The sequence below is a fragment of the Neophocaena asiaeorientalis genome, unplaced genomic scaffold (genome assembly GCF_003031525.2).
Source record: "Neophocaena asiaeorientalis asiaeorientalis breed wild unplaced genomic scaffold, Neophocaena_asiaeorientalis_V1.1 scaffold256, whole genome shotgun sequence".
In the NCBI taxonomy this organism is placed as follows: Eukaryota; Metazoa; Chordata; class Mammalia; order Artiodactyla; family Phocoenidae; genus Neophocaena; species Neophocaena asiaeorientalis.
This window is the reverse complement of record NW_020185324.1, coordinates 638623-666545: the sequence shown is the minus strand read 5'-3', so window position 1 is coordinate 666545 and position 27923 is coordinate 638623. Positions and strand designations below refer to the sequence as shown.

Sequence of the window (27923 nt, the reverse complement as noted above, 5' to 3'; positions counted from 1 at the left end):
GTGGGAATCCACCAAAGAGTTTTGAATAGGGAAGTGACTCTTCAGGTCTTATTTTTAAGGATGACCTTGAACATAGGGTGGAGAATTGACTGTAGAGACAAGGGTAGAAACAGGGAAACAAGTGAAGATCTCTAATAGGTGTATGTTTGATTTTGTAGTTATCACCATCTCTGTGCTTTATTAGTAAAGATAATTATTGTGTTTATCCAGACATGGACGAACAATGTTGGCACATTTGAGGCACACTATTGATAGAAATAATTTAGTAATATGCAAATTAGCAATATTGCTATGGATATTATAAAGTAAGCTCTGTAGTTAATACTTTTTTCCTATTCATCTAATATTGATTTTCTTCCGGAAGCTCTTCCTCTCTCTCCTGTTTTTATTCAGTACTGTTGTACCATTCTTTCAGCTGCTCATGCTTGAACTTAAGTTGTTTGTGATTCCTCTCTGTTTATCCTCCGTACAGCCACGCAGTCAGGTTCTGGGTTGTTACCTTCCGGTCTCCACATCCATCTCCTTTTTCTGCCATTCCCAACTTTAGTTTAGACCCTCTTTTCATCTCAGAGTTAGCCATCAAATTCTCCATCTTTATTTTTTTTAATAGATCTTTACTGGAGTATAATTGCTTCCAATACTGTGTTAGTCTCTGTCGTACAACAAAGTGAATCAGCCTCATGCACACAAACATCCCCACATCCCCTCCCCGCTGAGCCTCCCTCCTACCCTCCCCATCCCACCTCTCTAGGTCATTGCAAAGCACCGAGCTCATCTCCCTCTGCTATACTGCTGCTTCCCACTAGCTAGCTATTTTATATTCGGTAGTGTGTATATGTTGATGCTACTCTCTCACTTTGCCCCAGATTCCTCCTCCCCACCCCTCACCCCCGTGTCCTCAAGTCCATCCGCTATGTCTACATCTTTATTCCTGCCCCTAGGTTCATCAGTACCATTTTTTCTTTTTTTTAGATGCCATATATATGTGTTAGCATACGGTATTTGTTTTTCCCTTTCTGACTTACTTCACTCTGTATGACAGACTCTAGGTCCCTCCACCTCACTACAGATAACTCAATTTCGTTTCTTTTTAGGGCTGAGTAATATTCCATTGTGTATATGCGCCACATCTTCTTTATCCATTCAACTGTCAATGGACATTTAGGTTGGTTCCATGTCCTGGCAATTGTAAATAGTGCTGCAGTGAACATTGTGGTACGTGACTCTTTTTGAATTACGGTTTTCTCAGGGTATATGCCCGGTAGTGGAATTCCTGGGTCATATGGTAGTTCTATTTTTAGTTTTTTTTTGTTTTGTTTTGTTTTTTGCAGTACGCGGGCCTCTCACTGTTGTGGCCTCTCCCGTTGCAGAGCACAGGCTCCGGACGCGCAGGTTCATTGGCCATGGCTCACGGGCCCAGCCGCTCCACGGCACGTGGGATCTTCCCGGACCGGGGCACGAACCCGTGTCCCCTGCGTCGGCGGGCGGACTCTCAACCAGTGCGCCACCAGGGAAGCCCTATTTTTAGTTTTTGAAGGAACCTCCATACTGTTCTCCATAGTGGCTGTATCAATTTACATTCCCACCAACAGTGCAGGAGGGTTCCTTTTTCATCCCATCCTTTCCAGCATTTATAGGCTCTAGATTTCTTGATAATGGGCATTCTGACCGGTGTGAGGTGATACCTCATTGTAGTTTTGATTTGCATTTCTCTAATAATTAGTGATGTTGAGCATCTTTTCATCTTTCATCTCTTGGCCATATGTATGTCTTCTTCGGTGAAATGTCCATTTAGGTCTTCCGCCCATTTTTTAATTGAATTGTTTGTTTTTTTGAATTTGAGCTCCATGAGCTGTTTGTATATTTTGGGGATTAATCCTTTGTCCGTTGTTTCATGGGGAAAGCAGCAAAAAGAATATAGGTTTTGAAGTGAGGTCTTGATTCATATTGGTTCAGATCTTTGTTCTTCCATGTAGCTATAGGGCCTTTTGCAATTTTTGAACCTCACTTGTCCCTTTATAAGATGAGCATAACAGTATCTGCTTTATAGGATTACAATGAGAATTAAGTGGAACTATAGTGTTTAAAGGGCCTGGCAGCATTGGGCAATTAGAAAATGTTGGTTCTTTCCACCTTCCTTCTTCCACTTCCCTCTGTCTAAGATCCATCCACCTGGCAGGCCCTAAAGCATAACTCTCATTATGTCATTCCTCTTGTCAACGGCTTCCTATTGCCCCACACGTTAAATACAGGCACTTTTGTTTGGCATTCAGAGCTCCAATTCTCTGACTCCAACTTTAATTTCCAACTTTTTCCCATTACCTATTCGTCTCCATGTACTTTATGTATTAGCAAATTTGCTATCTTATACTCATGCTTCCAATTCTATATAAAATATCATCTATTAAAATCCTACCTGTCCTTCAAATTCTGTCTCAAATACCATTGCACTCACGAAGGTGTAAACAATCTGGAAGTGGTTTGTCCTAGTCTGAAATGTTACTGCACGTGGAGGAGGCACCGTCGTGCCCACGCTCTGGAGCCTGAAGGGCGAGGTCCCACCGCTTCCTGTCATCCTGGGCACATTACTGAATCCCTGCATCTCAGTTTCCCCTGCAAACTGGAACAATGCTACTTACTTCCTAGGGTTAGTGTGAGGATTAAATGAGATTCTACATATGATGCACCTTGAATAGTGTGTGGCACTTGGAAAATTTAAATCAGTTTCTATAATTAGAGGTATGAATAATCAACATTATTTCATTACCAGGATCTGTATTCTATGGGGACTTCAAATTCAAAGCTGTTTGAGAGACAGTGGAGAGGGCATGGATTAGGATTCTCATACTGGATTCTAGTACTGGTTCCCACTACTAAACAAGCTATCTGATGCTGACTGTGCCGGCCTCTCTGGATCTTACTTTCTTCAACTGCAAAAAGTAGGCCAAACAAAAATCACTAAGCTCTCTTTCAGTTCACCTAGGCACATGGATATCTAATAGACACTTCCAACTCAAATCAAGCAAAACAGAACTCTTAATTTCTACTCCTCTAAATACACTCTTTCCCTATCTCAGTAAATGATACTGCCATCTACCCAGTTTAAGTAAAACTCCTGTGAGTTGCCTTTGAATTATCTATTTCTTTCACCATCTAAATCTAATCATCTGCCCATCCTGTAGGTTCTACTTCCAAAACGTATCCTGAATCCATCTACTTCTCCCCCATCGCCATTGATACAACCCTAGTCCAGTAATCTCTTGTCTGTACTGTTGCCATGGTTCCTAATCCATCTTTGTCTCCACTCCTGCCCTCTTTCAGCCTGTTTTCCACAGAGCCAAAGTGATATCTAAAACATAAACCAGATAATATCACTCTCCTGCTTAAAATTCCCCAGTGGCTTTTCATCATACTTAGAATAAAAGCCAAACTCTTTTACCCCCTCATACCACTCCCCGCCTTATGCTTCAGTGGCACGGCCCTTTTTTCTTTTCTTGCCAGCTCACCACACTTACGTTTGCCTTGGGCCTTTGCACCCGCTAGTCTCTATGGTTGGAATATTCATCCCCCAGATGTCCGCAGGACTTGGTTCTCGTCATTTAGATCCCAGCTCTATCTAATTGCCCCCTCCCTTCTACCAGTAGTGCTCTATCACACCACCCTATTTTATTTTTTCCTAAGGCTTACCACTATCTGAAAAATAGCCCATATATTTATCTCTTCCCCCCCAAATAGAAATTAAATGTCTCCATATTAGGGCCTAATTCCTACCACATTGCCTGGCACACAGTTGGTTATGTGCGAAAAAATCTGACTGAAGACACTAAAGAATAAATATAAACCGATTTTTAATGATATGAAAGTTTATGTTACTTACATGAGCCAAGTACTGTTTTTTTTTTTTTTTTTTTTTTTTAAGTATTGTGTTTTTATTTTTAAAGTTCGAGGACCTATTGGTTTCCCCCTCATTAAATTCCTCATCCTAAATGAACATGATTGAGCACATATGCCTGTGCTGGAAATATGATTCTAAATAAAACAATAGTAATACAGGTTGGTTTTTTTTCCCTCTTTGACCGAGTTCCCAGATTTTCCCATTCTCTCCAACTGCTCTCCTACAGTACCACCTTACTGCAAATTACCATCATCTCTGGCCCCGAGGATTGCCTCCTCTCTGGTCTTTTTCTGTAGGTTCTAATCTCCCAGTAACGTTATTCCCCGGACTGCAGCCATGGACCTTTTCAGTCGCCATTATACTAATGGCTGGAAAACCTTCCGAGTTTTCACTGTTCTCAGGATAAAGGTCCACCACCTCACGTCCCGCCAGCTTACTCTCCACTCCAGGCCACACTCCCTCCCTCCCTTCCTGGTTCCCGCCAGCCACCCAGCTGGCAGCCCTCGCTTCCCGCTTCCCAGGCAGTTCTACACCCCATCCTTTTGGCCTGCTTCTTGGGATCTCAGGAGATGGTCCCTTGCTCAGGGAAGGCCTCTGTGGTTAGGACGAACTCCACTCGTAATCATACAGCCCCACATCGCCAAGGACCTCTCTTTCAGAGCTCTAATTTTATAAATATATACTCCTGAATATGGTGGTAACCTTATTAATATGCGTTAAAGCAGGTCTGCGCTCACAGATATCAGCGGAAGGAACGTACTGACTGGCGGCCCAACCACTCCTCCCCCCCTCCCCCTAGGGCTGCGACGCAGCTATTCTGCGTTAAGCGGGCGCCGCGAAGAGAGACAGTGCAGGGCGCCTGCGCCAAGGGGCACGCATGCGCAGAGGGACGAGCCCGCTGACAGATTCTCGGTGGCGGTGGCAGCGGCAGCGGCCCTGGACTGCGGGGAATGGGAATCCTAGGTCTTTGAGCACCGCCCCCGCCTCCCTGCCCGCGACATGGCTCAGGAGAAGATGGAGCTGGACCTGGAGCTGCCTCCAGGCACGGTTGGGAGCCCGGCGGAGGGCGGCGGCAGCGGCAGCGGCGGTGGCGGCGGGGGCCTCAGGAGGTCTAACAGCGCCCCCCTGATCCACGGCCTCAGTGACACTTCGCCGGTGTTCCAGGCCGAGGCGCCGAGCGCCAGGCGAAACAGCACAACGTTCCCGAACCGCCACGGCCTGCTACTACCGGCCTCCCCCGTCCGCATGCACAGCAGCCGCTTGCACCAGATCAAACAGGAGGAGGGCATGGACTTGATCAATCGAGAGACCGTCCACGAGCGCGAGGTGCAGAACGCAATGCAGATAAGCCACTCCTGGGAGGAAAGTTTCAGCCTGAGTGACAACGACGTGGAGAAATCCGCCTCCCCGAAACGCATCGATTTCATTCCGGTGTCGCCAGCACCGTCACCTACCCGGGGAATTGGGAAGCAGTGTTTTTCACCATCCTTGCAAAGTTTTGTGAGTAGCAATGGATTGCCTCCAAGCCCTATTCCCAGCCCAACGACCCGATTTACTACCCGGAGAAGCCAGAGTCCAATTAATTGCATTAGACCAAGTGTTCTTGGACCATTGAAAAGAAAATGTGAAATGGAAACTGAATACCAGCCAAAGAGATTTTTCCAGGGCATCACCAACATGCTTTCTTCTGATGTTGCACAGCTGTCAGATCCTGGTGTGTGTGTATCTTCCGATACCCTTGATGGAAACAGCAGCAGTGCCGGATCTTCTTGTAATTCACCAGCGAAAGTCAGCACTACCACCGACTCTCCTGTGTCACCTGCCCAAGCGGCCTCTCCATTTATTCCAGTAGATGAACTTTCATCTAAGTGATTCACCCACCCATCCTGAGACTCGGTTTTGTTTTTGTTTTTGCAATGGAGAGAAAAATGAAGTTGGAACAAGCACTGAACTTTGTCGATTAATTTGAGGCTATTTCCTATTTTACCCTTTTCTTTTTTGGAATTTCCTGAAATGTTGTTATTCTAGAGAACTTTTATGTCAGATTCCTGCGGGTGCCCATGAATTCAGTGTAGTAATATTTTCAGACGTTTTCCCAATAAGTGTGTTGAAGCATACATCTTTACGCTGCTAATATGTCTAAATACATATGTTATCCCTTGATTTTTTAAAATAACTGAGAGCTCTATTTATTTATGCGGTTATTAAGTTCTGATGCAAATATAAATGTTGAATTAATCAGCATAGTAAACTGATGTTTTAAAATTCCATACTTCATGCCCACACTAGTTTTTAATGTTATTTTCAGTGATTGCTAATTTCTATTGATGAAGAACAATAACTTACCTATGTACAGGTATTTTTAAAATGTTAGTTTTATCCATCCAGTGATTGTCTGTTTTACCCAGGAATCCTTGAATATTTAAGTTTCTGGGTACAGAAGTGGATGGGGGATGGTGATAAAAGAGCAGAATATAAAAGTTTGCAACAAATCTTTTAAAATTAAATATATAAAAGTAAACATATTTAAAAAACATTTTCTAATGAAATTTTAATAGTAATTCTAATAAGTTGTACAAATATAACTACTATACAGAATTTTTTTTTTTTAACCAGAAAGTGCATTCTTTTGGGCATAATCCTAAAGTGAAATGGGACAGTGCCTTGCAGTCTTAGACCACTGTACATAGGCTGAGGCCAGGTTCTTTGTACCACTGCAAATTTAAAAGTTTTTCCATTGTAGAAGATGTGTGGGAAGCCCTGTTGAACTTCAGCAGGGCACCCAGGCAGATGAAACTCTCTCAGTCATTAATATGCTTTAAAATACCCAATTGTGCCTCAGTGAAAATCCTTGCCAACAAGGAACCAGCGCAACTTTTGGCTGCTTTTATGCTCTGCCCATCTGTCACCTTCTTGGTTTTCCCTGGCTCAGGAAGGAAGCAGCTGTTTCCTTGCCAACAGGTCCTTCCTCTCCACCTCCCAAGAAACTAGGGCATCATCGGTTAGACAAAGGTACAGTGTGACTCAAACTTCTGACAGTAAGCAACAAAAGGACCGTGGAATTGTTTCAGGAACCTCTGTGGTTAAAGCTACAGCTGGACTTGACTGCCTGGGGGATGTCGTTTAATTAAGGGGCAGTGACTTGCCAGAGGAAATCAGGGGAGAGTCACCTAGGTAAATCATTATTTAACTTAGGTTTTGTTAAAGGTAGAATTGTGAAATGTTCTTTTCTTTACCTTTTACAATTAAGACAAAGTATGAAAATATTTAATAACAAATTTTTTTATATTATACTTCCTTATATTTCCTGTATCTTCCTTAACTAGATAAGTAGGTAGATAGAAAGAATGGCAAACAAAAGGGGAAGGGGAAAAAAAGAGAGACCAAGAAACCAAGACAAAATGTTCCGCCTCACTTTAAGTTATTGCCTACAGAGACTTTAACAATTACGTGGAATTTTTACAACTATGAGAATAAATGGAACTGGTCACCTTTTGGCAGTTGCCTTAAGAATTCAGTGCATTACATCGAGGGTAAGATCGTGTCCACAGGCTTAAAATTCTCTATTCTGGGTAAAAGGGTTAATGTGCTCCAGTTCTGACCTTGTTCCTCAAATTCAAACGTGTATGTCCAACTTCCTGTTGGGCACTTTGACCTGCTTCCAGAGGTACTTTAACCTCAGCACCTTCAAAACAAAATTTATTATCTCTTCATTTAACTTGTTCTTGTATTACCTAAATTGATGTCATCCTATGTAATTTCTTAAAACCATGGGAAGCATCTTTGACTTGCCCTTTTCTCTGTGTGTCACATCCAGCTCAATCACCAAGTCCTGTCTACTTGTGAAGTGAATCTTGTGTCTCCCCTTCTCTATTTCTGTTGCCCTGATTTAGCTTAAGTTCCGGCGTAAGTGATCTCGCAGCCTATTTTCTTACCTTCCCTTTTGGCCCAGTCTTCACACTGCCTCTAAAGTGATCTTTCTAAAATATAAACTTGAGTTTGTCATCCTCCTGCTTAAAATCTTTATATGCTTCTCCATTTTCTATAGTTTAGAGAATGCTTTCTTTAACTTGACATATGATAAGGTCCTTCATGAGCTGGCTATACTCTAACACAGGTTTAATCCTCTGCTCATCCTGTCCCAATTACACATCTTCCCTTCTTACTCTGTAAACACTAGACCACTTGATACTCTAAATATGCCATGTACTTTCATGTGTTTGTACCTTTGATTAAATTGTTCCTTTCCCTAAAATGCCATTTCTATCCTTTTTACCCAGGAAAATGCTGTTTCTTTTTATTGCATTTGAATTTAACTATGAAATAATGTATACCTTCTGCTTATAAAAATATTTAAACAATACAGATATCTATATAGTAAAAAAAAAAAATGAAAGTCTGCCTTTTACTATGTAAAATTCATCTTCCCTACCTATAGGTCATTTCTGTTAATAATTCGCTATATGTTATACAAGATGTTACTCTGCATTCCATGTATATGTGTATATAAATTCAGGAAACCAACATCTCACTGACATCTCTCTTTTCTTTCCCTCATATCTAATCATTCACCAAATCTTATTGATTTTATCTTCCAGAATCTATCTTCTTTCATCTGTACTGCCACCTGGATCCAGCCTACCATCATTTCCCTCTTAGGCCTCCTAATTCCCACTTGTCCCTTCACACTCATTCTGGTTGGCTACCTGTTCATCCTCCATACAGCAACTAGAGTAATCCTTTTAAAATTGCAGATCTGATCCTTCCATCTCCCAGCTTAAAGCTTTTCATTTGCTTCCTGTTGTTCTTATGGTATACCAAAATGTATTAATTCTGCCCTAGGAGGCCCTGTGCAGTCTGACCCTTGCCTCTCCCTCCCCTTGCTTTCTGTGCTCCACCCTCACTGGCTTGCTTGCTTCTTGTTCAGTACATCTTGTTCTCCGGTTTTATGGGCTTTTACCAGATCCTTTTCCCTGAAGGTATAGAGAAGCTTTTATTTCTATAAGTTTATTTTCCTATATAGGTGGCAAGTTTTAAATCAGATAAGGCTCTAAGAGTTTATATAGACAATTTAGATTATTATATTATTGCTCATGGCTTCAGTCATTACTTTATAGAATGTAAAGCCTTAGCTCGTGTAAGAATTAGCCTCAAAAAAACCTTTTTAAGGTATTAGTATTGCTAATCTATAAACGTTGTGCTAGAAGCCCCAAAGCACATATCAACATTGAGTTAAGGTACAGTTTGTTATGTATAACAAACCTCTGTTGTATATTTTCCTTTATGATGTTTCTCAAAAACACAGTGTAAATGGAACATATAATTAATGGTCACCAAATCTGCAGCTGCTGGATGTCGGAACCTTTAAGCGTACTTAAAAGATTGATTGTAATCAAGAATAACCTGTATGGGATTGCCTTCCAGTGGTTCACATTTATCAGTTCAGCCGGCTACATACGTATAGCAAGAGACCACTCTTAGATATTTGGCATATAAGGGGGAAAGGGTCAAGGCTTATGAGGGAAACAGGACTGAGAATTGTTTTCTTATTGGCATGTTTTTAGATGAGTAGAAAAAGTCTGAAGATCCAAGAGAGAAATGGGAGATTGGGGGGAATAGTTGCCAAAACAACAAACCGAAGAAGATGATGTAACTGATTCTTCCTGAGTAGCATCAGTGAATAGAAGAAAGAGTTGGTCCTGGAAAGGTTGTCTATAATTTTTTTTTTCTTTTGCAACAGGAAGGAGAGTGAAAAGGCTAGGCAAAGATAGCAGTAAATGTTGAACTGATTTGTGTTGCTGGAGTTTAGGGGTTTGGAGGAAGGTGTATATGAAAAGTGAAAAGAATTTGTATCTGATTGCTTCTATTTTCCAAGTTTTAAGGAGTGTAGGATGATTGAGGGTGGGGCAGCAGTGGATTTGGAAGCTTGAATGAAGTAAAGGTTTAATGCTGCCTCTGTGACAATCTGTAAAGGAGTAACAAGGGTGAGTAGGAGCTTTATTAGGCCACATTGGATGACGGGTTGCAATTGGATGTCCGGTGCAAAAGAAGTAGATTGGATTGACCTAAGTTTGGGAATTGGTTAAGCGGGAACTAGGTGAAGTCAAGTGTGTGAAGCAAATAAGTATTCTGCTGAAAGTGGAGCTGAGTGATTGGCCAAGATCTTGGAGATGCTAAGAGAAGTCAGCAGCGGGTCATGGAATAGGCCGTTTTTGTCCAAGGTCTTATGTGACAGTCATCCATGACAAAGTATACAGAGAATCTGATCTCACTGCAGAACTCTCACTTTAGCAGTTTTGCCCATATTTTTCATGTCTCATTGTGTTCAGAGACTCAATCCTGAATCAGCAAGCCTTGAGTTCCATTTAGTTGATTTAAAAAAAATTTTTTTGGAGTCAGATTGCTCACTGTAGCCAAGACAGTTCTTTATGCCTTCCCTACCTTGCCATGCAAGTAAAAAGGTTTTCTTAAAAGTTGATATGACCTTTATATTAAAAAGTATATATAAAGTACTTGCTACATGTCAGGCACTCTTCTAGCTGCTAAACAAATGTATTGTTTCATTTAATCTTCATCAGTGTCCTCTGAGATTAGTGCCATATTATCCGCATTTTATGTGTCCTCACTTATCATGGAGGCACAGAGACATTAGGTACCTTGCTCAGGATTCCGAACTGGGAGGTAGTGGTTAAAAACACAGACTGTGGAGCTGGGTGGCTGAGGTAAGGGTCACTCTAGGTAAAGTCCTTACAGCGGTGCTGGGCAGTTAGTATCAACTGTCATTACTGTCCTTGTGGTGGTGGTGGCTGTCATTATTGTCACCTAGTGTGGACTTGCTAAGGACTGATGAAACTCCCACTTTCACACTCAGTAACAGTATACTCTACCCTTCTAGGCACCCTGTCCTTTTATAAGATGAGAGTTTTTGACGTTGGAGTCTTTCTTACACTGAGCAGACATTTTGCTCTGGAACTTACACCATTTAATTCAAGTCCAACTCTCTGGAAAATGCAGAACAAGCCTTATCTCCTTCTTAGATGATAGCCTTCCCTTCACAAATCAGAAACACTGTTCCCTCAGTAATGACCTCTTCTTACTTCTGGATTGGGGGAACCTTGAGCAGTTTCTTTAGTGTACTTCCTCTGTGAAATCAGGCTATCATTGCTCGGCAGCCAGGATTTTCACAAGATTGTGATCCCTTTAAGACTGTTTGCTTTCCCTAGTAGAAAAACAAGAGATGGTCTAATAACATGAGCCATTGCCAATAGTAATAATAATAATTAGCACTAATATTTATTGAGTATTCAGTAAGGGCCTAGACACTATTTTCCATGCTTTGATTGCAATGAGTTTATTTAATCCTCATGACAACCCTGTGAGGTAAATGCAATGATTATTCCCATTTAACAGATGAGAACACCAAATACATTTTCTCAAGTCTCTGTTACTTTCTATTATTTTTTTTTCCATTTGAATTTAAGTCTTTTTTGCCTTTTCCTTATGAACAGACTTTTTTAGTTTTGTTTTTTGAGATAAAGCCTATTTTCCAGCTTGCTAGGGTTGCCACTTGTTTTGAATCAAACGATACATTTACTTAAAATGATGGCTTTAGACATTATCATCATATTAGAGGAAGCAATCAGGATTGTTTTCTTTACTAATAGGTTAAAAAATATTAAAGTTGTAGAGAAGGATATCATGGTTTACATATTTTAAAACTGATTTGCTATTCGAAATAAATCCCCAAACTACAAATTTTAAATTATTGTTTTTAAAAAATATGTATATATATGTATATGTTATATATGCTTTGTTGTACTTGAGTTATACAGTATCCTTGGTTGTCCTTAGATTTTCACTCCTGGGGAAACAAAAGCAAGAACCATTTGACCGCCCCCCGCCCCAAACAAACTCTGTAAGGTAAAAATGTATCATTTTTAGAGGAAAAGTAACAGCAGGATTTAAAGAGTGATTCAAAATCTTTTATTACCTAATTAACAAATTCGCCTTCTTTCTCTAGAAGAAGCTCTCCCCAGAGGTTAGAGATTTAAATTCAGAACACTTGAGCAATCTTTGAGAAACTATTATTCTTCTTACCTTTACTTCATAGAAAATCACTGTTCAGCAAAAGGACCCAAAAAGGAAAACTTGCCTTTGAATGCATTTTAGAATTGGTGCTTAAACTTCAAGTTTCACAGTGTAATGTCCCTGCATTAGATATTTTGAAACACACCATTGAAAGCCACAATTTGTTCCAAAAGGTTAGTATCATTTTTGGAAGTTCAATAAATATTTTTAAATCACCTCAAAAGTGACTTTTGATTCTACCTATAAGGGAAATGAATCTGAAAAAGCATAGATAGGTAGATAGATAGATAGATATGTGGTTAGATAGATAGTTAGAGATAACTGAATCACTGCTGTACACCTGAAACTAACACATTGTAAATCAGCTGTACTTGAATTAAAAAATAAAAATAAGGAAGTTAACCTTAGTGAAGTTAAGTGATTTACCCAAGCTCACAGAAATAGTAAGTGGATGCAAATAAAATTTGTACATAGATCTGTACCGCGCCCCCCCCCGCCCCCCGCCAAAAAAGTGACTTTTGGTTCTATATGTAGCTTGTTTGTGAAAACAGTTTTATAAGAGAGGTTAGGCAGCTAACATCAAATACTCCAGTCCTGTGCATGCACAACTAAATGTACATGCACATCTGCACATACACACACCTGATCTACTTTATGAGTTTTGTTCTGTGTGCTTGGGGCCTTATTTAGCTTTACTCCCATTTTAGATTTCCCCTCATTTTCCTCTCCTCGGTCTTCTTAGGTAGGTTAGACTTTGTAAATTACACACACACACACACACACACACACACACACACTGGTACTGTTGGCGAAAGTGTTTTGTGCCTTGATTTTGCATCAACTTTCCAAATTCCAAGTGCTGCCCTAAAAGAGAAATAGGTATTTGGTTCTCATACCTCATTTCTTTGTGCCTGATTTCTATTTCTCCTTTTTGAACTTTTGGAATAAACACTTGGGAGATGTGAAAATCACTCATTAACAAATTCTTAGGCAGTGTGACTGAAACTAGAAAGCAGAGATTGTGTAGCTTTTATTTACCTGTGAAAGCTCAGTTCTGTATCAGTGCCAGGGATAGTTCTGGTTCTTTTCCAATTGCCTACAATGGTCTTCCAAAACAAACTGACCTCTAAGGCTTGGCTAGCAAGGCAGGTTGTGAAAGAAGACAATTGAAAAAGATCTTTTGTGCCCTCGCAAAATAAAATTGGTTGAGGTGACCATTCCTGTGATTCAGACAATCCCTCCCTCTTACTTTAAGGACAAAGAATGATTTCACTGTTACAATGCCCGGAGGGTTACTGGAACTCCAGAGTGACAAGTAGCTGTTGAATGTTGGTGTCTTTTGGAAAGAAAAATGCGAGGTGTTCAGGAAGGGATGGGAGTGAGGAGATGATGCATGGATTGGGTATTCCTTTTGGCACGTGAGCCCTCGGACTACCATTGTGAGCCCCCTGTTGACAAGAGAGTGACATTGATGGTGGTTTTCTTCATGAATGTTTTTTCTTTGTTCCACTTCATTTGGGATTTGGGGTTGAATCAGTATGTGTTTAAGAATGTCTTCGACCATCTTTCCCTTAATGGCCTCGTCTTTTAAGTCTTCTAAAAAATGGTAAATAATAATGATACTTATCTTTCATTATTATCAAAGGTTACTTTGAGTCAAGAATTAAAGTTCTTGGAACTCTTTACTTTACCAATTTATACTAGGTTTCTAACTCAGTTAAAATTCTACACCTATCTATATATGGTCTTTCTCAAGGCCCCATTTTACCACACTGCTTGCTACCAGTATTTCTAAAATGCAAACCTGAAATTCAACTTTAATAGCTACCCCTTAACTTCAGGATTAAGTCCAATTGCACAGTATGATAAGCTGCATATCTCCACATACCCCCTGAACCCCGGGACTCTAGCCACACGGAGCTGCCTGGGCTCCCCCAGCTTCAGGCTCCCATGTACTATCTGTGCTTTGACAAGCTGTGTCCTCTGCTGAGAACAGCACTTCCTCCCTTCTTCCTCTGCACTCCCTACCAACCTTTTGTCCTTAACTAACCCCTTAAAAACTTAGCCGGAGGGAGCATAGCTTCTGGAGAGCTTTTCCTAATGGCCTCTGCCTCTCCAGCCCTGGTGAGTTAGATAGCTTTCTTGTGGGATCTTGTTATACCCAGGACTTCCTTCTATAAAGGCAGTTAACAGGCCGATGCGTGTTTGGGTGGTTTCTTGTTTCTTTAACCTATGTAAAAACAAAGGCTATGTCTTTTACTTCTGTTCCTAATGCCTGTGCATAGAACATTATAGTTACTCGAATTTATATTGAGTGGATGATTAATGGATGGGTAAGTGGGTGAACAAGTGGCACAGACTGTTTTTAAGAGAAAGGAATGTAGTAAGATTTTTAGTGGACCAAGTCTAGTCACATGGCTGGGCTCTTTATAGTTTGCTAACAGACTGGAAATTCATTTGTTAAATAATTTTGATTTGAGCGCCTGCCTCACATTGGCTAGTCTCTTAGGCTACGTCAGTGTACAAAACAAACTCCCGCCCTTGTAGAGCACACATTCTGCTTACATCCTAACAGGGTGGAGGTGGAGGGACGGGTTGGCAATAAACATAATAAATAAGTAAATTACATCATATATACCGTGAGAAATGGCAAGGAAATCAAGGTGGCTGGAGCAGAGTTATTGAAGGGAAGGATAGTTGGAGGGGCTTAGAGAGGTGGGCAGGGGTGGGAACTGCTGCTAATACAGGTGGCATAAGGTCTCGTGTGCCATTAAAGGACACTGACTTTGACTATGAGAGATGGAGAGCCAGTGCAGGGGTTTGAACGTAGAAGTGGCATGACCTATCTTAGGTTTTAAAGGAAACACCCTTGCTGTCTTGACTATGAGGAAGCAGCGGGACCAATTAGGAGGCTTTCCAACAATCCAGGTGAGAGACAATGGTGGCTTGAACGAGGGTGGTAACAGTGGAGGCGTGGAGAAGTGGTTAAATTCTAGATATATTTTGAAGGTAGAGCCAGTAGATTTTGCTGACAGATTTAAGGTGGGCATAAGGCGGGGCTGGGGCAGAGGGGAGAAGGAGAGAGAGAAACTGAAAGGATGGAGTTCCCATCAACTGAGATGTGGAAACCTGTGAGTAAGGTAGGATTTTTTGTTTTGTGTGTGTTTGTTTTGCTGCTGTTGTTTGGCTGGGGGGTGGGGTGGGTTGAGGATGGGAGGTATTAGGAGCTCAGTTTGGATATGTTAAGTAAACGAACCTTATTAGACATTCAGACGGAGATGTCAAGTAAGCACTTAGATTTCTGAATCTAGAGTTCAGGAAAGAAGGCTGGGCTGGAATTACATCATTGGGAGCCATCTTCCTGTGATGATAACTTAAAGAGAATACCTGAGATCACCAAGGGTCATGTGAATGTGGATAAAGAACAGAAGAATAAGAACTGAACCTTGGGACACCCTATAACATTAAGAGGTCAGGAAAAGGACCCTGAGAAGGAACAACCAGGGAGGTAAGAAGACCAAGAGAATGTGGTGTCCTAGAAACTACGGGAAGGAGACGGGGAGAGGATAGTGTGATCAAATGTTACCCGTTGCAACTGATCTGACAAGAGAGGATTGATTGTTGAGCCCTGGATTTAGTAACATGTAAGTTACAGGTCGTGATGGTGAGAGTCATTTCATTGGAGTGGTGGGGTGGAAGCCTGATTAGAGGAGGTTTAAGAGAAAATAGGATGAGCAGAATTGGAGACAGCCAGATGGCTGAAGAAAGAGATTGAGTTCTTCTAGATCCTTAAGGATAAAGAGGAACTAAAGTGAAAAGGTCACCCCCCTCTCCCCTTCTTATGGGTAAATTGTTATTAAGCATTTCACAAGCAATACCTCTTTACATATATGTGATTATAATTTGGGAAAAACCAAGGTCAAAAGAAATTGTTTTCTTTCCTTGTTTTTCTTTTTGGCTTTTTTGTGAGGAGAAAAACCTATAGGTAAATGCTTTAACGCCAAACATGAGGAGACTGTTCGAGCAGAAGACTTACTGATTCACTTCCTTCATGAATTCATCTGGTTCATTTTATTCCCTTGTCATCTATTTCTCTTAATGGCTTTTTTTTTCCCACTTATAAATTGAAATTTCATTCCACACCCGTGACACAATTATTTCTGCAAGTTTGGCCCAGTTTCTTAACCCAGAGACATTTTCCTCTTCAGTGAGTACTGTGAATTTTTTTTAAAGTAGTTAATTGTCCTCTTAGGTTTTATTTAGGGACAGATTTTTTTTTTTTTCCTTATCCCTTTTCACAATTGTTGCTGAACGGTGGGAGAGGAGAGTGCCAGTAATGATAAGAAAGAAAGACCGCTTTCCTTACTTTAAATTGCTACGATTTCATTCTAATCATAAAATATTGTCAGGTTCCTTCTTGTGGGTTGGCCAGTCCATCCCAGTCTTTCATACAAGAGGACTCAGGGACATCCAAACCATATTTGTAGTCAGGAGGGAAGAGTGCTTTCTCCTGGACCTCCTTCTCTCTCCTGATACTGCATTTCTGCCTTTCAAGACTCCAGCCAAGTCCTGCTGACTTCATGGAGACTTCTCTGCTTCTCCTGGCTCTAGGTAGTATTGGTTTCCTCTTCATCGCTATACCTACTGCCTGTAGCCCTTACTTTGTCGGGTTTCTTTGGGGGGGGAGGGGAGTAGAGGGGGTGTAATGTCATGTAATGGTTATAAAAGCACTGCATCTGCAGACTTGTAGAACTGCATTCCTGACCTAGCCCTCCCACTTCGCTGCTTCGTGCAAATTAATCTTTGTGTGCCTCAGTCTTTTTACCTGTTGAATGGGAGTGGTTCCTACCTCAAAAGTCGTAAGAATTGGAGGGGAGAAGGCATGTAAAATTATTTGGCAGAAAACTAATCATTTGAAAATATGGAAACCTGAAGAATATATATAGTATATGAAATAGATCCCTATCTTTATGGCAGATTTCCTGAAAGAAAGAGACAATGGCTTATGTATCTTTCCTAATAGCAGTGCATCTCTATAGAAAGAACTTGGGGTTTATCAGTGCTGATAGGTGCAGCTTGGGAAACATGGAGTGTTTGCTCATGGAAACCTGTGATACACATGTCATGATGTATTTCATTGTTGCACGTTAGAGAGTATTTCAGGCTTTAGGACCTCTTCCAGACTAAAACCCTTACAAGGCACAGGCTAGGGAGGGTGATGTTGCAACTTTGATGGTATGTGAAGTCAATACGCTTTCGTTTTAGTTTTCTTAACACTCGTGAAAGTTGCTGGGTTTTTTTGCCTCTCATTCATATTTTCACAGCCCAGAAGTCAGAAATCTGCTTTAATTTTAACACAATCGATCAAATTCTGTATAATTAGGACAAGAGTTTAGATGACATTTAAGCAACCTTCCATAAGCTGTGTATTTTAATAATGTGAAAAAAGATTAAAAAGAAACAACTAAATAGACTAAAACAAAGCAAATTATACTTTCTAGTGATAAAAGCAATACAGATTCATTTGAAATTAAAAGAATTCCAATAAGCAAAAAGAAGTACACTTCACTGAGTTGCTGCTGTTTATCTTCCCATGTATATTATAGGCTTTTTCTCTTTTTTTAAAAATTATTTTTTAAATTATTTTTGGCTGCGTCGGGTCTTCATTGCTGCGCACGGGCTTTTCTGTAGTTGTGGCGAGCGGGGGCTACTCTTCGTTGCGGTGCGCGGGCTTCTCATTGCGGTGGCTTCTCTTGTTGTGGAGCACGGGCTCTAGGCTTGTGGGCTTCAGTACTTGTGGCACGGGGGCTCAGTAGTTGTAGCTCGTGGGCTCTAGAGCGCAGGCTCAGTAGTTGTGGCGCACGGGCTTAGCTACTCTGTGGCACGTGGGATCCTCCCAGACCAGGGCTTGAACCCATGTCCCCAGGCAGATTCTTAACCACTGCGCCACCAGGGAAGTCCTATTCCAGGCTTTTTCTGTGCTTAAATATGCACATGTAATTTTTACACAAAAATGGCATCTATAGTCAGCTCCACAAACTACTTTTTTCCATATAATATACAGTGAATGTTTTAAATATACTTTTGCATCATTTTGCCTTCTGTGGCTGTATCATGTTATAGGTAACCAGCTGCTTTTGGTTCTCTAGCATGTTTCTAATTTCTTCTCAGTTACAGCGTTCTGATGTACATCTGAACAACTTTTAAAACGTAAAGACCACAGAACTTTCTTGGACTTGCCAACGTCAAATAGCTGGCATGTTAATTTCAATTCCATTTTGTCCATTTCTAAAGCATTCTTTTCCAAGTCAGTTTTGAGTGATTTATTTGATGGTCATGTTTGGATCTCCCGTGTGTGACTGAAAAAAAAAAAAAAAAAAGAGCATAGTTCTCTGAAAATAATCTGTATTTCAATTTTTTTTTATGAATCTAGGACAGGCTTTTCTTCATTTAATCCAAACTAGAGAGTTTTGATAATGTCGCTAGGAAAATGTTGCTCTGAGGTCTTTATCTCCTCTACTAGACCTATCTGCAATTCAGGATTAGTGAGGTCTCCAGGAGGTCAGTTACTACTGTTTTGTCATTTCAGTGGAAAAAAGGCTGGAGCATTTGGAGGTGAGAAGGGGTGCGGAGATTGCATGGGTGGGTGGGTGGTGATGGAGAAGGAGGCCAGGATTAGACAGATACCTGCCCTCAATAGACTTAAGGTTCCCACCCATTTTCATCTTTCACAGCTATGGCAACGTGAGATCTCACATTTTCTAGGGTAGTCAAGATAACAAATATTGTCTCCAGCTGCCCATTGAAATGTCTCAGAAATCTTGACATTAAAATTGGCATACTTCTGTTTCATCCATCTAGAAATGATATGAAAATCCTTCATGATGTCATGTTTGTCAGTATTAGAGTTATAAAATATGGTCACCAAAGGTGTAGGTCTTAGGAGAAGGAATAATAGGGATGACTTACTCATTTTTGCAGTAAATGTCCAGTGAATACCTAGTATGCACCAGGCACTTTCTAGGGGCCGGGGATGCAAAGAGGGGTGGGCAAGTCTTTAAGCTGCTCTTGGTGGAGTACACACATAGAAATTAAAAATGGACAGTGCTTTGCTGCAATATAGACATATTTCCAAGATTCTATAAGAATACAGAGGAAGGAAATACAAAGGTGTTTACAAAAGAAGCAGGTCTTTAGCAAGTTGATATCCTCCAAGGGGAACATGAAGAGGGTCATGTAACATGTGCAAAGAACAGAGTGTATTCCAGCCATTTCCAGCCAACAAGAATTGCAGTGTTCATTTAAAACAAATAATTAATTCTTAAGTTAAAAAAAATTTTTTTACTAATTTAATGTTTTCTTATTTCTCTATATTTCTGATTTTTAAAAAACCGAATTATTTATTTGTTTATTCCTTTTTAGGAAGTTATGAAATCATTTGATCCTAAAAGAGTAAATGAAATGAACTTGGCTTAATAAGGTGTTCTTGTAACTGCCTCCATCTCAATCACATTCTTTTTCTCCTGCCTTGGATTTAATAGCTTAGAAATTATGGCTGTAGATTCGTAAGGAGATCGAAAGATAGAATAGACAAAGACTATGTAGATCAAATTATCTGAGAATTTTTTCATGCTTTTAGTAATATTCCAAAGTACGATCAAGGTCACTGTGCACGGTCTTAGCATTGGAAAAGCCCTGGGCTATACATTCTGAGATTTCAAATAAAGTGGATTTATAGTGGAAAGGAACCAGAGTGTTAGACTAAATAGATACATTGTAACAGAGCCATAATGATCTTATTTAGATATTTTCCACATTAAATAAGGCATGTAGTACTGCTCTGTTATTGTCACGATTTTTTAAAATAAATGAATTTGCATCCATGGTAGTTTTTTTTTTTTTTTTTTAATTCTCCATGGAGTACCACACGTGAATAAAATAATCTGTTGGAGCCCAGATTTGAATTAAGCTTCCTCAAAGTATAATGATTCCTTCATTAATTTTAATCTTGTTTTATAAGCAAGAATTTTTTTAAGTTTAGGAAGCCTAATTAACAACATTTTGGAGAGTGAGAATTGGGGTGAATTTCTAATATGGTTGTAACATTGTTCACTTGGTAAATATTTCTTAAGCACCTACTCTAGGCCAGACACCGACCTTTCATTGACAATTTTATCTCAGTTTTCTAAAAGACACATGAATTCCCTTGCTTCATGGAGTTTATATTATAGTGAGAGGTAACACACCAAAAAAAAAAAAAAGAGGAGAGGGAGGGGGGGAAAGTGAGAGAGACAAACAATGGAATCCTTGCCAATTATAATAAAGGTTAGGAAGGAAGTAAATGAGGGACTGAGAACTTGAATGATAGAGAAGCTCCTGTTCTGTACAGGCTGGTCAGGGAGAAGCGTTACAGACCTGGAGTAGTGTGTGCAGAGCCCTTGAGCTAGAAAGAGCTTGGTGTGTTTGAGGAATTGCAGTAAGGCTAGTGGGGCCGGAGCCTAGTGAGTAAGGGGAAAAACAGCATGAGATGAGGTTGAAGAGCAGGGTAATCAGCAGATTCTACAGGGTCTTACAGGCCAAGGCCAGGAGTCTGGATTTTATTCTAAATGCGATGGGAAAGCATTAAAGGGTTTTACACAAGGGACTCACCTGAACAGATTTCCTCTTCATTATCATTCTTGCTTGTGGAGAATGGAAGCGGGGAAACCCATGGGGAAGCTGTTGTATTCATCTAGGCAAGAGATGCCGGTTAACAGGGACCCCAAGGGGTAGCAGTAGGATGGAGAGGGGAGGATGAAGAGGGGACGGTGGTTGTGAGACATCAGCAGGACTTGGGGGGAGGGCGTGGTGAGCGGGGAGGGGGGACAGCAGGCATGATTCCTAGGTTACTGACTGGAGTAAAAAAGGGGGATGGAGTGACACTGAACAAGATGGGAGATTGGAAGAGGCAGGAGTAGAGGAGTTCTGTTTAGGATGTATTACGTCTAATATACTTGTGAGAAGCACCAAGGGAGATGTCACTTGGACATGTAAGCCCAAAGCTAAGGAAAGTGACACTCTAGCTAAAATTATATTTGAGATGACCACACTACCCATTAGAATGTTAGCTTGAATCGATTTTTTTAAAAGTGCTGGGAGTGTGATTGATAATACTGAAACCCTCTCTCTGTAGTGCATATCCTTTGTTCATCAGTGACTCAGTTTAGGGCACACGCCAGTTGTGAAAATGAACGAAGTGGTGACTCTTCTCTTATTCCAAACACATGGCACACAAGACCTTCCCTGCAGAACCTTCCAGATTCATGCCAGACCCCTCCCCAACATGTACCTCTGTATTTCCACCGTGACAAATAACTGGTAATTTCCAGAAGGCACCATGTTGTCTCACCTCTGTGGCTTTGCAAATGCTGCCCCTGTGTCCTGGAAATACCCATTCCAGCTTTTTCTACCTTGCTCTCCACGAGTCATTTAAGATACAACTCAGGGGGCTTTCCTGGTTGGCACAGTGGTTGAGAGTCTGCCTGCCGATGCAGGGGACACGGGTTTGTGCCCCGGTCCGGGAAGATCCCGCATGCCGCGGAGCGGCTGGGCCCGTGAGCCATGGCCGCTGAGCCTGCGCGTCCGGAGCCTGTGCTCCGCAACGGGAGAGGCCACAGCAGTGAGAGGCCCGCGTACCGCAAAAAAAACAAAAAAAGATACAACTCAGGTAGGAATCACTTCCTCAGAGGAGCCTTCCCGGAATCCAGGTAATGTGCCCCTTCCATGTGCTCCCCTGGGCAACCTGTATCCGCCCCATCTCGGTGCTGATTACACTGTTTTCTGACTGCCAGCTGGTCCTCCTGTTTCTTAGGCAAAATCTCTTAAACCCAGGCAAGAGGGGCCCTGTTCTTGAGGTGTTTAGGTGTAAGCATTCCAAGTGTCAGAATTTTTTTTTTTTTTGTTGCGGTACGCGGGCCTCTCACTGCTGTGGCCTCTCCCGTTGCAGAGCACATGCTCCGGACGCGCAGGCTCAGCGGCCATGGCTCACGGGCCCAGCCGCTCCGCGGCATGTGGGATCCTCCCGGACCGGGGCACGAACCCTCGTCCCCTGCATCAGCAGGCGGACTCTCAACCACTGCGCCACCAGGGAAGCCCGTCAGAATATTTTGAGCTGTTGTCTCCATACCTATATCTCCTTCTTCAACCTCCCCTCGATTCCCAGACAGGAAACTTGACCCGAGTCACTGGTGTCCGTGCCCATTCCCAGTGCTCCCGAGGCTCTCTCAGTTAGCACTTGCTGCTGCCGCGCAGGTAGGTGGTCCAGAGGTATTTTAGGCTGTCACTGTTCCTCTGCCTGCCTGCTGATAAGGTGAATTGAAATCGTGTGTATGGGGGAGGAGGGCTTGCTGCCTTCCTTGAACCAAGACTCAGTCGTCCTGAGCTTCTGATGGAAACTCCCCATGTAGGGCTATTCAAGGGGAAACGACAAGCCTGGGCAGCAGAGAACTTGGAATTCCAGGGAGACTTAGTGGTATTAACACTAGGAAAAGGGCACATATTTTTCCATGGATTGCTAATAATCAAAACAATGCTCGATCCTTCCTGGGTTGCATTCCTGAATTTAAACATCAGAGATTTATCCTTTTCCTTGATGTTAAGAGGGTATGTTTAGTACTGAGATACCAGCATGGTGGTGAGCTTTGAGGCAGCCTGCCAGGTGTGTGGGATTTGAAATAAATCCTAAAGCTGAAGATTGGGGATTTCCCCCCCTGTTTTCAAAGCCATAGGAATTGAAATAGTTTAATAATAAGATGGAAAGTTACTCCTGTGAACTTAATACACCACTTGAAAAGAAATCTTTGCCAGAGTGGACTGAGTCTCATCCAACGGATAAGTGAAAGTCTAGACAGTTTTCACTTAAAGGTAAGATTACTTTGCAGCATAGATATACCCCAGTAGGGTTTGAAGATGAACAGCTCACTCCAAGAGAAGTCCAATCTCAGACTGAAGTTCACTCCTTAGAACGGCCGCTCCACAGGGTCTTCTTCTTTTGTTCTGTGACTCATGCTGTGTTGAATTCTGCTGGAATGAATGACGTAGGCTTGCCGCAGGGTATCACAGCCCAGTTCAGCCCCTGTGCCATAGAAGCAGTGAGGGGATGGAGAGCAAGGCAGTGTGTGAGCGTACCAGAAAGCAGATTAGAAGAGACGCCAAAGGAGCATGGTGGGCATCTCCAGGCGGTAAGATTGCTGGCCAGTTTTATTTTCTTTGTGATTCTCTATATTTGCCCTGCTCATAGGCCCAGCCGCTCCGCGGCATGTGGGATCCTCCCAGACCGGGGCATGAACCCGTGTCCCCCGCATCAGCAGGTGGACTCTCAACCACTGCACCACCAGGGAAGCCCATATAGCCATATTTTTTTTAATGTTCAAAAAGAGATCCATTTGAAGAAAATGAGATGGGGGGAGGGATAAATTAGGAGTTAAGGATTAACAGATACACACTACTATATATAAAATAGATAAACAACAAGGACCTACTGTATAACACAGGGAACTATATTCAACTTATTGTAATAACCTATAATGGAAAAGAATCTGAAAAGTAATAAATGTACACCCAAAACTAACACAGCATTGTAAGTCAACTATACTTCAGTTGTGTGAAATATAAAACAGGGATGGAAGGAAGGAAAGAAGGAAGGAAGGAAGGAAGGGAGGGAGGGAGGGAAGGAGGGAGAAAGAGAACTCTTGTAGAAGTATTTGGGATGCAAAATCACCGTCCTAGTTTCTCATCTTGTTTCTCACTCTGAAAACTAAACATTCATTTATTATCCAATGCTAAAAAGAAGGAAGAAGAAAACATTTATGAAGCATTGACTTAACTGAAAATAAGTAAGGACTGAAAATAAGACTTCCTTTCTGTACTCAAGATAGCTTATCTAAGAAGTGTGGCAGGCATTCTTATATGTACATTCATTAGACTTTCAACTTTTAAGTCCGTGTGCCAAGCACTGTGCTAGGCTCTGTGATTTACAGAGAAATACACAGGGGTTATTGCCCTGAAAGGGCTGATAGTGCAGTGGAAAGAAAAGAAATTGAAACTGATAATTACAGTATAATCAGTAAGTGTCACAGTAGGGGCAGGACCAGGGCACCATGGGAGCGCAGAGAGGCACTGAGCCCTGACTTGGGAGGAGGAAGGGTGAATTCATAGAAGGAAACGATTGCCTTCGGTGCATCTTGAAGAATAAGAAACACCCAGCCGGGGAAGGGGTGGAGGAACAGTGGCATGTCAGGCTCTGGAGAGAGTGCATGCAATGGAAGGAGGCAAGAGAGCACTATGGCTTCTGAGAACTGCAAGTCATCCCATATGGCAGCAACCATGCTGGGGTGGGCAGCAAGGAGAGATGAATTGAAGAGGCCAGGTCATGAGAGGTCATGTGCTGTGCTAAAGACTTTTGAGTTCCCCCCTGAAGCAGTGGGAAGCTACCACAGGATTTTGAAGAAGGAGAGTGACATCGATTTGCATTATAGAAAGATTCTTCTAGCAATAGTGTGCCCCAGCAAGGCAGACTAATTAGGAGGCTGAGGCAGCAATCTGTGCAAGAAATAAAGAAGTCTCTATTAAGATAGTAACGGGGAAATGCGGAGAAAGAATCAAAGAACGTCGGGGAGATTGATTTAAAAGAATTTGATTGATGCGCTGTGGGGTGAGGTTAAAAGAGGAGTCGGGATGACCCCTTGGTTTCTGGCTTGGACAACTAGATGGATGATGGCAGCATTCTCTGAGCAGGGACGAGTGTGATAAACTAGAATTTATAGTGCCCCTAAGGTGCTATATAAGAACCCTGAAAGCAACTGAAGATATAGATCTGGAGCTCAAGAAAGAGATGTAGGCTCAAGAGTTATTGGGGACTATTCCAAGTAGGTGGCAGTTGAACCCCTGGGTAATGGAAGAGATTATGCAGAGGGAGTGAGGAGAAGAGAATACAGAAGACCACGAGGAACAGGAAGTTCACGACGCAGCCCAAGAAGATGGAGCCTGCCAAAGAGACCAATGTGTGTTCCGAGACGTAGGGGGAAAGCCGGCTATATCAGGAAGGGGAAACCAGGTATATGTGGAATCCTGGTTCAGGCTCACTCTCAAGCTTGCCATCCATGGAAGAAAGGGCAAAGAGCCAGTGACAAGTGGCAGACATGCCCACACCAACTGAGTTTGCCTCTAACAAGTCTCCCTGGACATGAACGTCTGCCAACATTTCATTTGTAAAACGTCTGGCAATATAAGTTTTCTGTTTGTTTAACTGGGCGTATTGCCTCCCCCAAGCAAAATCAGGCTTCTGTTAGTAAAGACCGTAAAGAAAGGGATTTGGGGTAGGCAGACGACAGTGTTGGCCATGTGGGGTAGCCAAGGGCGGAGGCACTGTCGATGGAGGAAGACTGGTCATCCATCAGTTCAACACAGATCTCAGAGCCCAGCGTGTGCAGGCTACTCCAAGGTCAATGCCGTGAAGACGTCCAGGAAGGTGAGGAATGAAACTTCATGGGTGAGGTAACCAGCAGCCCACTTGTGAAGTTGGGGTGGTTATGGGGGGTGGCTGGATTGCTGCTGCATGCGGAAGTGAAGGGGAAGGGGAGGAAGTCAAGGCAGGGAGCGAACACTAGTCTTCGGAGGATTTGATCTTGAGCGTAAGGGGAGTGAGAAGGTTGCAACCAGAAGAGGGCGTCAGGGTGAAGAAGACGTGTGCGGGAGGAAGGGTCTCAGGAAAGGTATCAACATGCTCATATTCCCAAGGCAAAGGGGCAGATGAGAGAAAGCGGTTGAAGGTCCAGGTCAAAGGATAACTGATGGAGAGAGGGCTCCAGACTGGTGTGTGCGGGAGGGAACACAGAACGTTCCTTAGCTGTGCATTAGAGAGGAGGAGAGAGCCCCAGACTAGAGAGAAGGTTGGGGACCAGCGTGTGAGAGTTCACAGGTGGGAAAGGCAGCAAATGAAGGGACCGTTCATCCCTCTGTGAAGCAGGAGGCAAGGTGCAGAGATTGTCAGGCAGGGCACCTAAGGAAATAAGCCAAGTCTTAAAATAGGCAGTATCCCTAGAGGGGTTAGGGGCCCTTCTTTGGAACTGGACAGTCTGTATGCTCACAGCCTGGTTCTGCCACTTGACTGTGTGAATTTGGATAAGCTATTTAATCTCTCTGCGCCTTAGTTTTCTCATCTGTAAAATGAGGGTAATAACAGAAGCCTGTTACTTGGAGTCGTTGAGAGAATTAAATGGCTTGATTAATGTACTTTTTTTTTTTTTTTTTTTTTTTTTTTTTTGCGGTACACGGGCCTCTCACTGTTGTGGCCTCTCCCGTCACGGAGCACAGGCTCGGGAGGTGCAGGCTCAGCGGCCATGACTCACGGGTCCAGCCGCTCCGCGACATGTGGGATCTTCCCGGACCGGGGCACGAACCCGCGTCCCCTGCATCGGCAGGCGGACTCTCAACCACTGCGCCACCAGGGAAGCCCTTGATTAATGTACTTTTAACTGTGCCTGGCACAGAAAAAGTGCTCCATATGTATTATCTGTACTAATTACTATCAGGACTGAGAGCAAATGCAGTCTGGGGTCACACAAACACCAAAATGTAAGCAGTCGATGGAGATTCTGCGAGCACAGCCAAGGAAGCACTGTGTTCTTCTAGGATAGAGGGATGGAAGGAATCAAGAAGTCCTCAGGGACGAAAGACACTGGACTGATGCGCAGGTCACGGAGAACAAATACTGGGCTTAGGCAAGAGGCTGTGGAAGAACATATGCTCTCCTGAGACTTGAGAGGGGGCAGGGGAGGCGCGGTGTGTATGTGTAAAGGCTCCTCCCACCTCCAGGGAGGCAGAAATGCGCCGGCAGAGCAGAGCCGTGAGCCCGAGACTCTGCAGGGCCTTGAGTGCTGGGAGTCTGCCCCGTAGCCACGTGAAGTTTGGAAGCACAGCAGTGACAGGATCCGCTGTGGCTCATGGCGCCGCTGCTGGTGCGAGTAGCTGAGGAGACTGATGATAATAATAATGCTAAATTTATGGAGTGTGTGCTCTATGCCCGGGACACCATGAATGCTTTACATGTTGGTCACTCCTCGCAGATGCCCTGTGAGAGAGATACTGTCATTTCCCCCATTTCTCAGATGCAGAGGCTGTACAGCTGGTGAAGCCGGGCAGTCTGACTCCATCCCGTTTCCGTGACCACTTGGTTGTCACCACCTTGCCCATTAGGGCGTGACTTGGAGGAAAGGGTGGCAGGCGGAGGATGGGGTGAAGACCTCAGTTAAGCCCGTGGTAGCTTGTTGATAGTGGATTTTCTGTCCTAGTCAAGGAGAGTTTGGCCATAAAGATTAGAACCTCCTGCAGAGAGCTCAGGGGAATGGTGGATGTGTTATGAAGATACAGGACTCCCCCAGAAGCCAGCTGCTAGCTAGGGAGTGTGACTAGATTCCAGGGCTGGGTGTCGGCAGGCAGTAGTAGTATCTCTGTCTGTCTGGAAACACAGAGCCTTGTCTGTCATCATTCTATAGTCTGATTAAATGGCGAGGTTCTCAGTTTCAGTGACTCTGGCTGGCTTCTGGCTCTCCCTGACCTGAGAAGTCCAAGACCAACCCCACTTGACCACTTAGTCCCTGCGTTGTGGGAAAGTTCTCAATATGGATATAACCCAGTGGATCAGCCTGGGCCTAGTGTGGCCCCTCGGTTCATCCTGAGGCTGGGATGGAGGTGGGGAGGGTACCACACGCGGGGAGACAGCTGCTCTTAGAGCTCCCATGATGGTCCACAATTAGCAAGGCTTGAAATATTAGTCACCCCGACTGGCCCCCAAATTCCCACAGGCCCTGGCAGTGCCTGGGTTCTGACCGTGTTTGCATTGTCAGCACCACTCAGGGCTCTGTCCTTTCAGTGTCGAGCTCAACCTGGCCTTCTAGGTTCT

The 27923-nt window shown here is 42.9% G+C and overlaps 2 protein-coding genes across 4 annotated transcripts in view; both read left to right on the top strand.

Moving 5' to 3' along the window:
• PABIR1 (PP2A Aalpha (PPP2R1A) and B55A (PPP2R2A) interacting phosphatase regulator 1) overlaps window positions 1-7390 on the top strand; it is a 74113-nt gene extending 66723 nt beyond the window's left edge. Inside the window, 2 exon segments of the mRNA XM_024734307.1 lie at window positions 4695-4860; window positions 4863-7390. Coding sequence (XP_024590075.1) covers window positions 4773-4860; window positions 4863-5767 — 993 coding nt within the window. The 5' untranslated portion in view covers window positions 4695-4772 and the 3' untranslated portion in view covers window positions 5768-7390.
• The window catches only part of PIP5K1B (phosphatidylinositol-4-phosphate 5-kinase type 1 beta), a 318123-nt gene that overhangs the window by 66791 nt on the left and 223409 nt on the right, over window positions 1-27923 (top strand). The window lies entirely within an intron of this gene.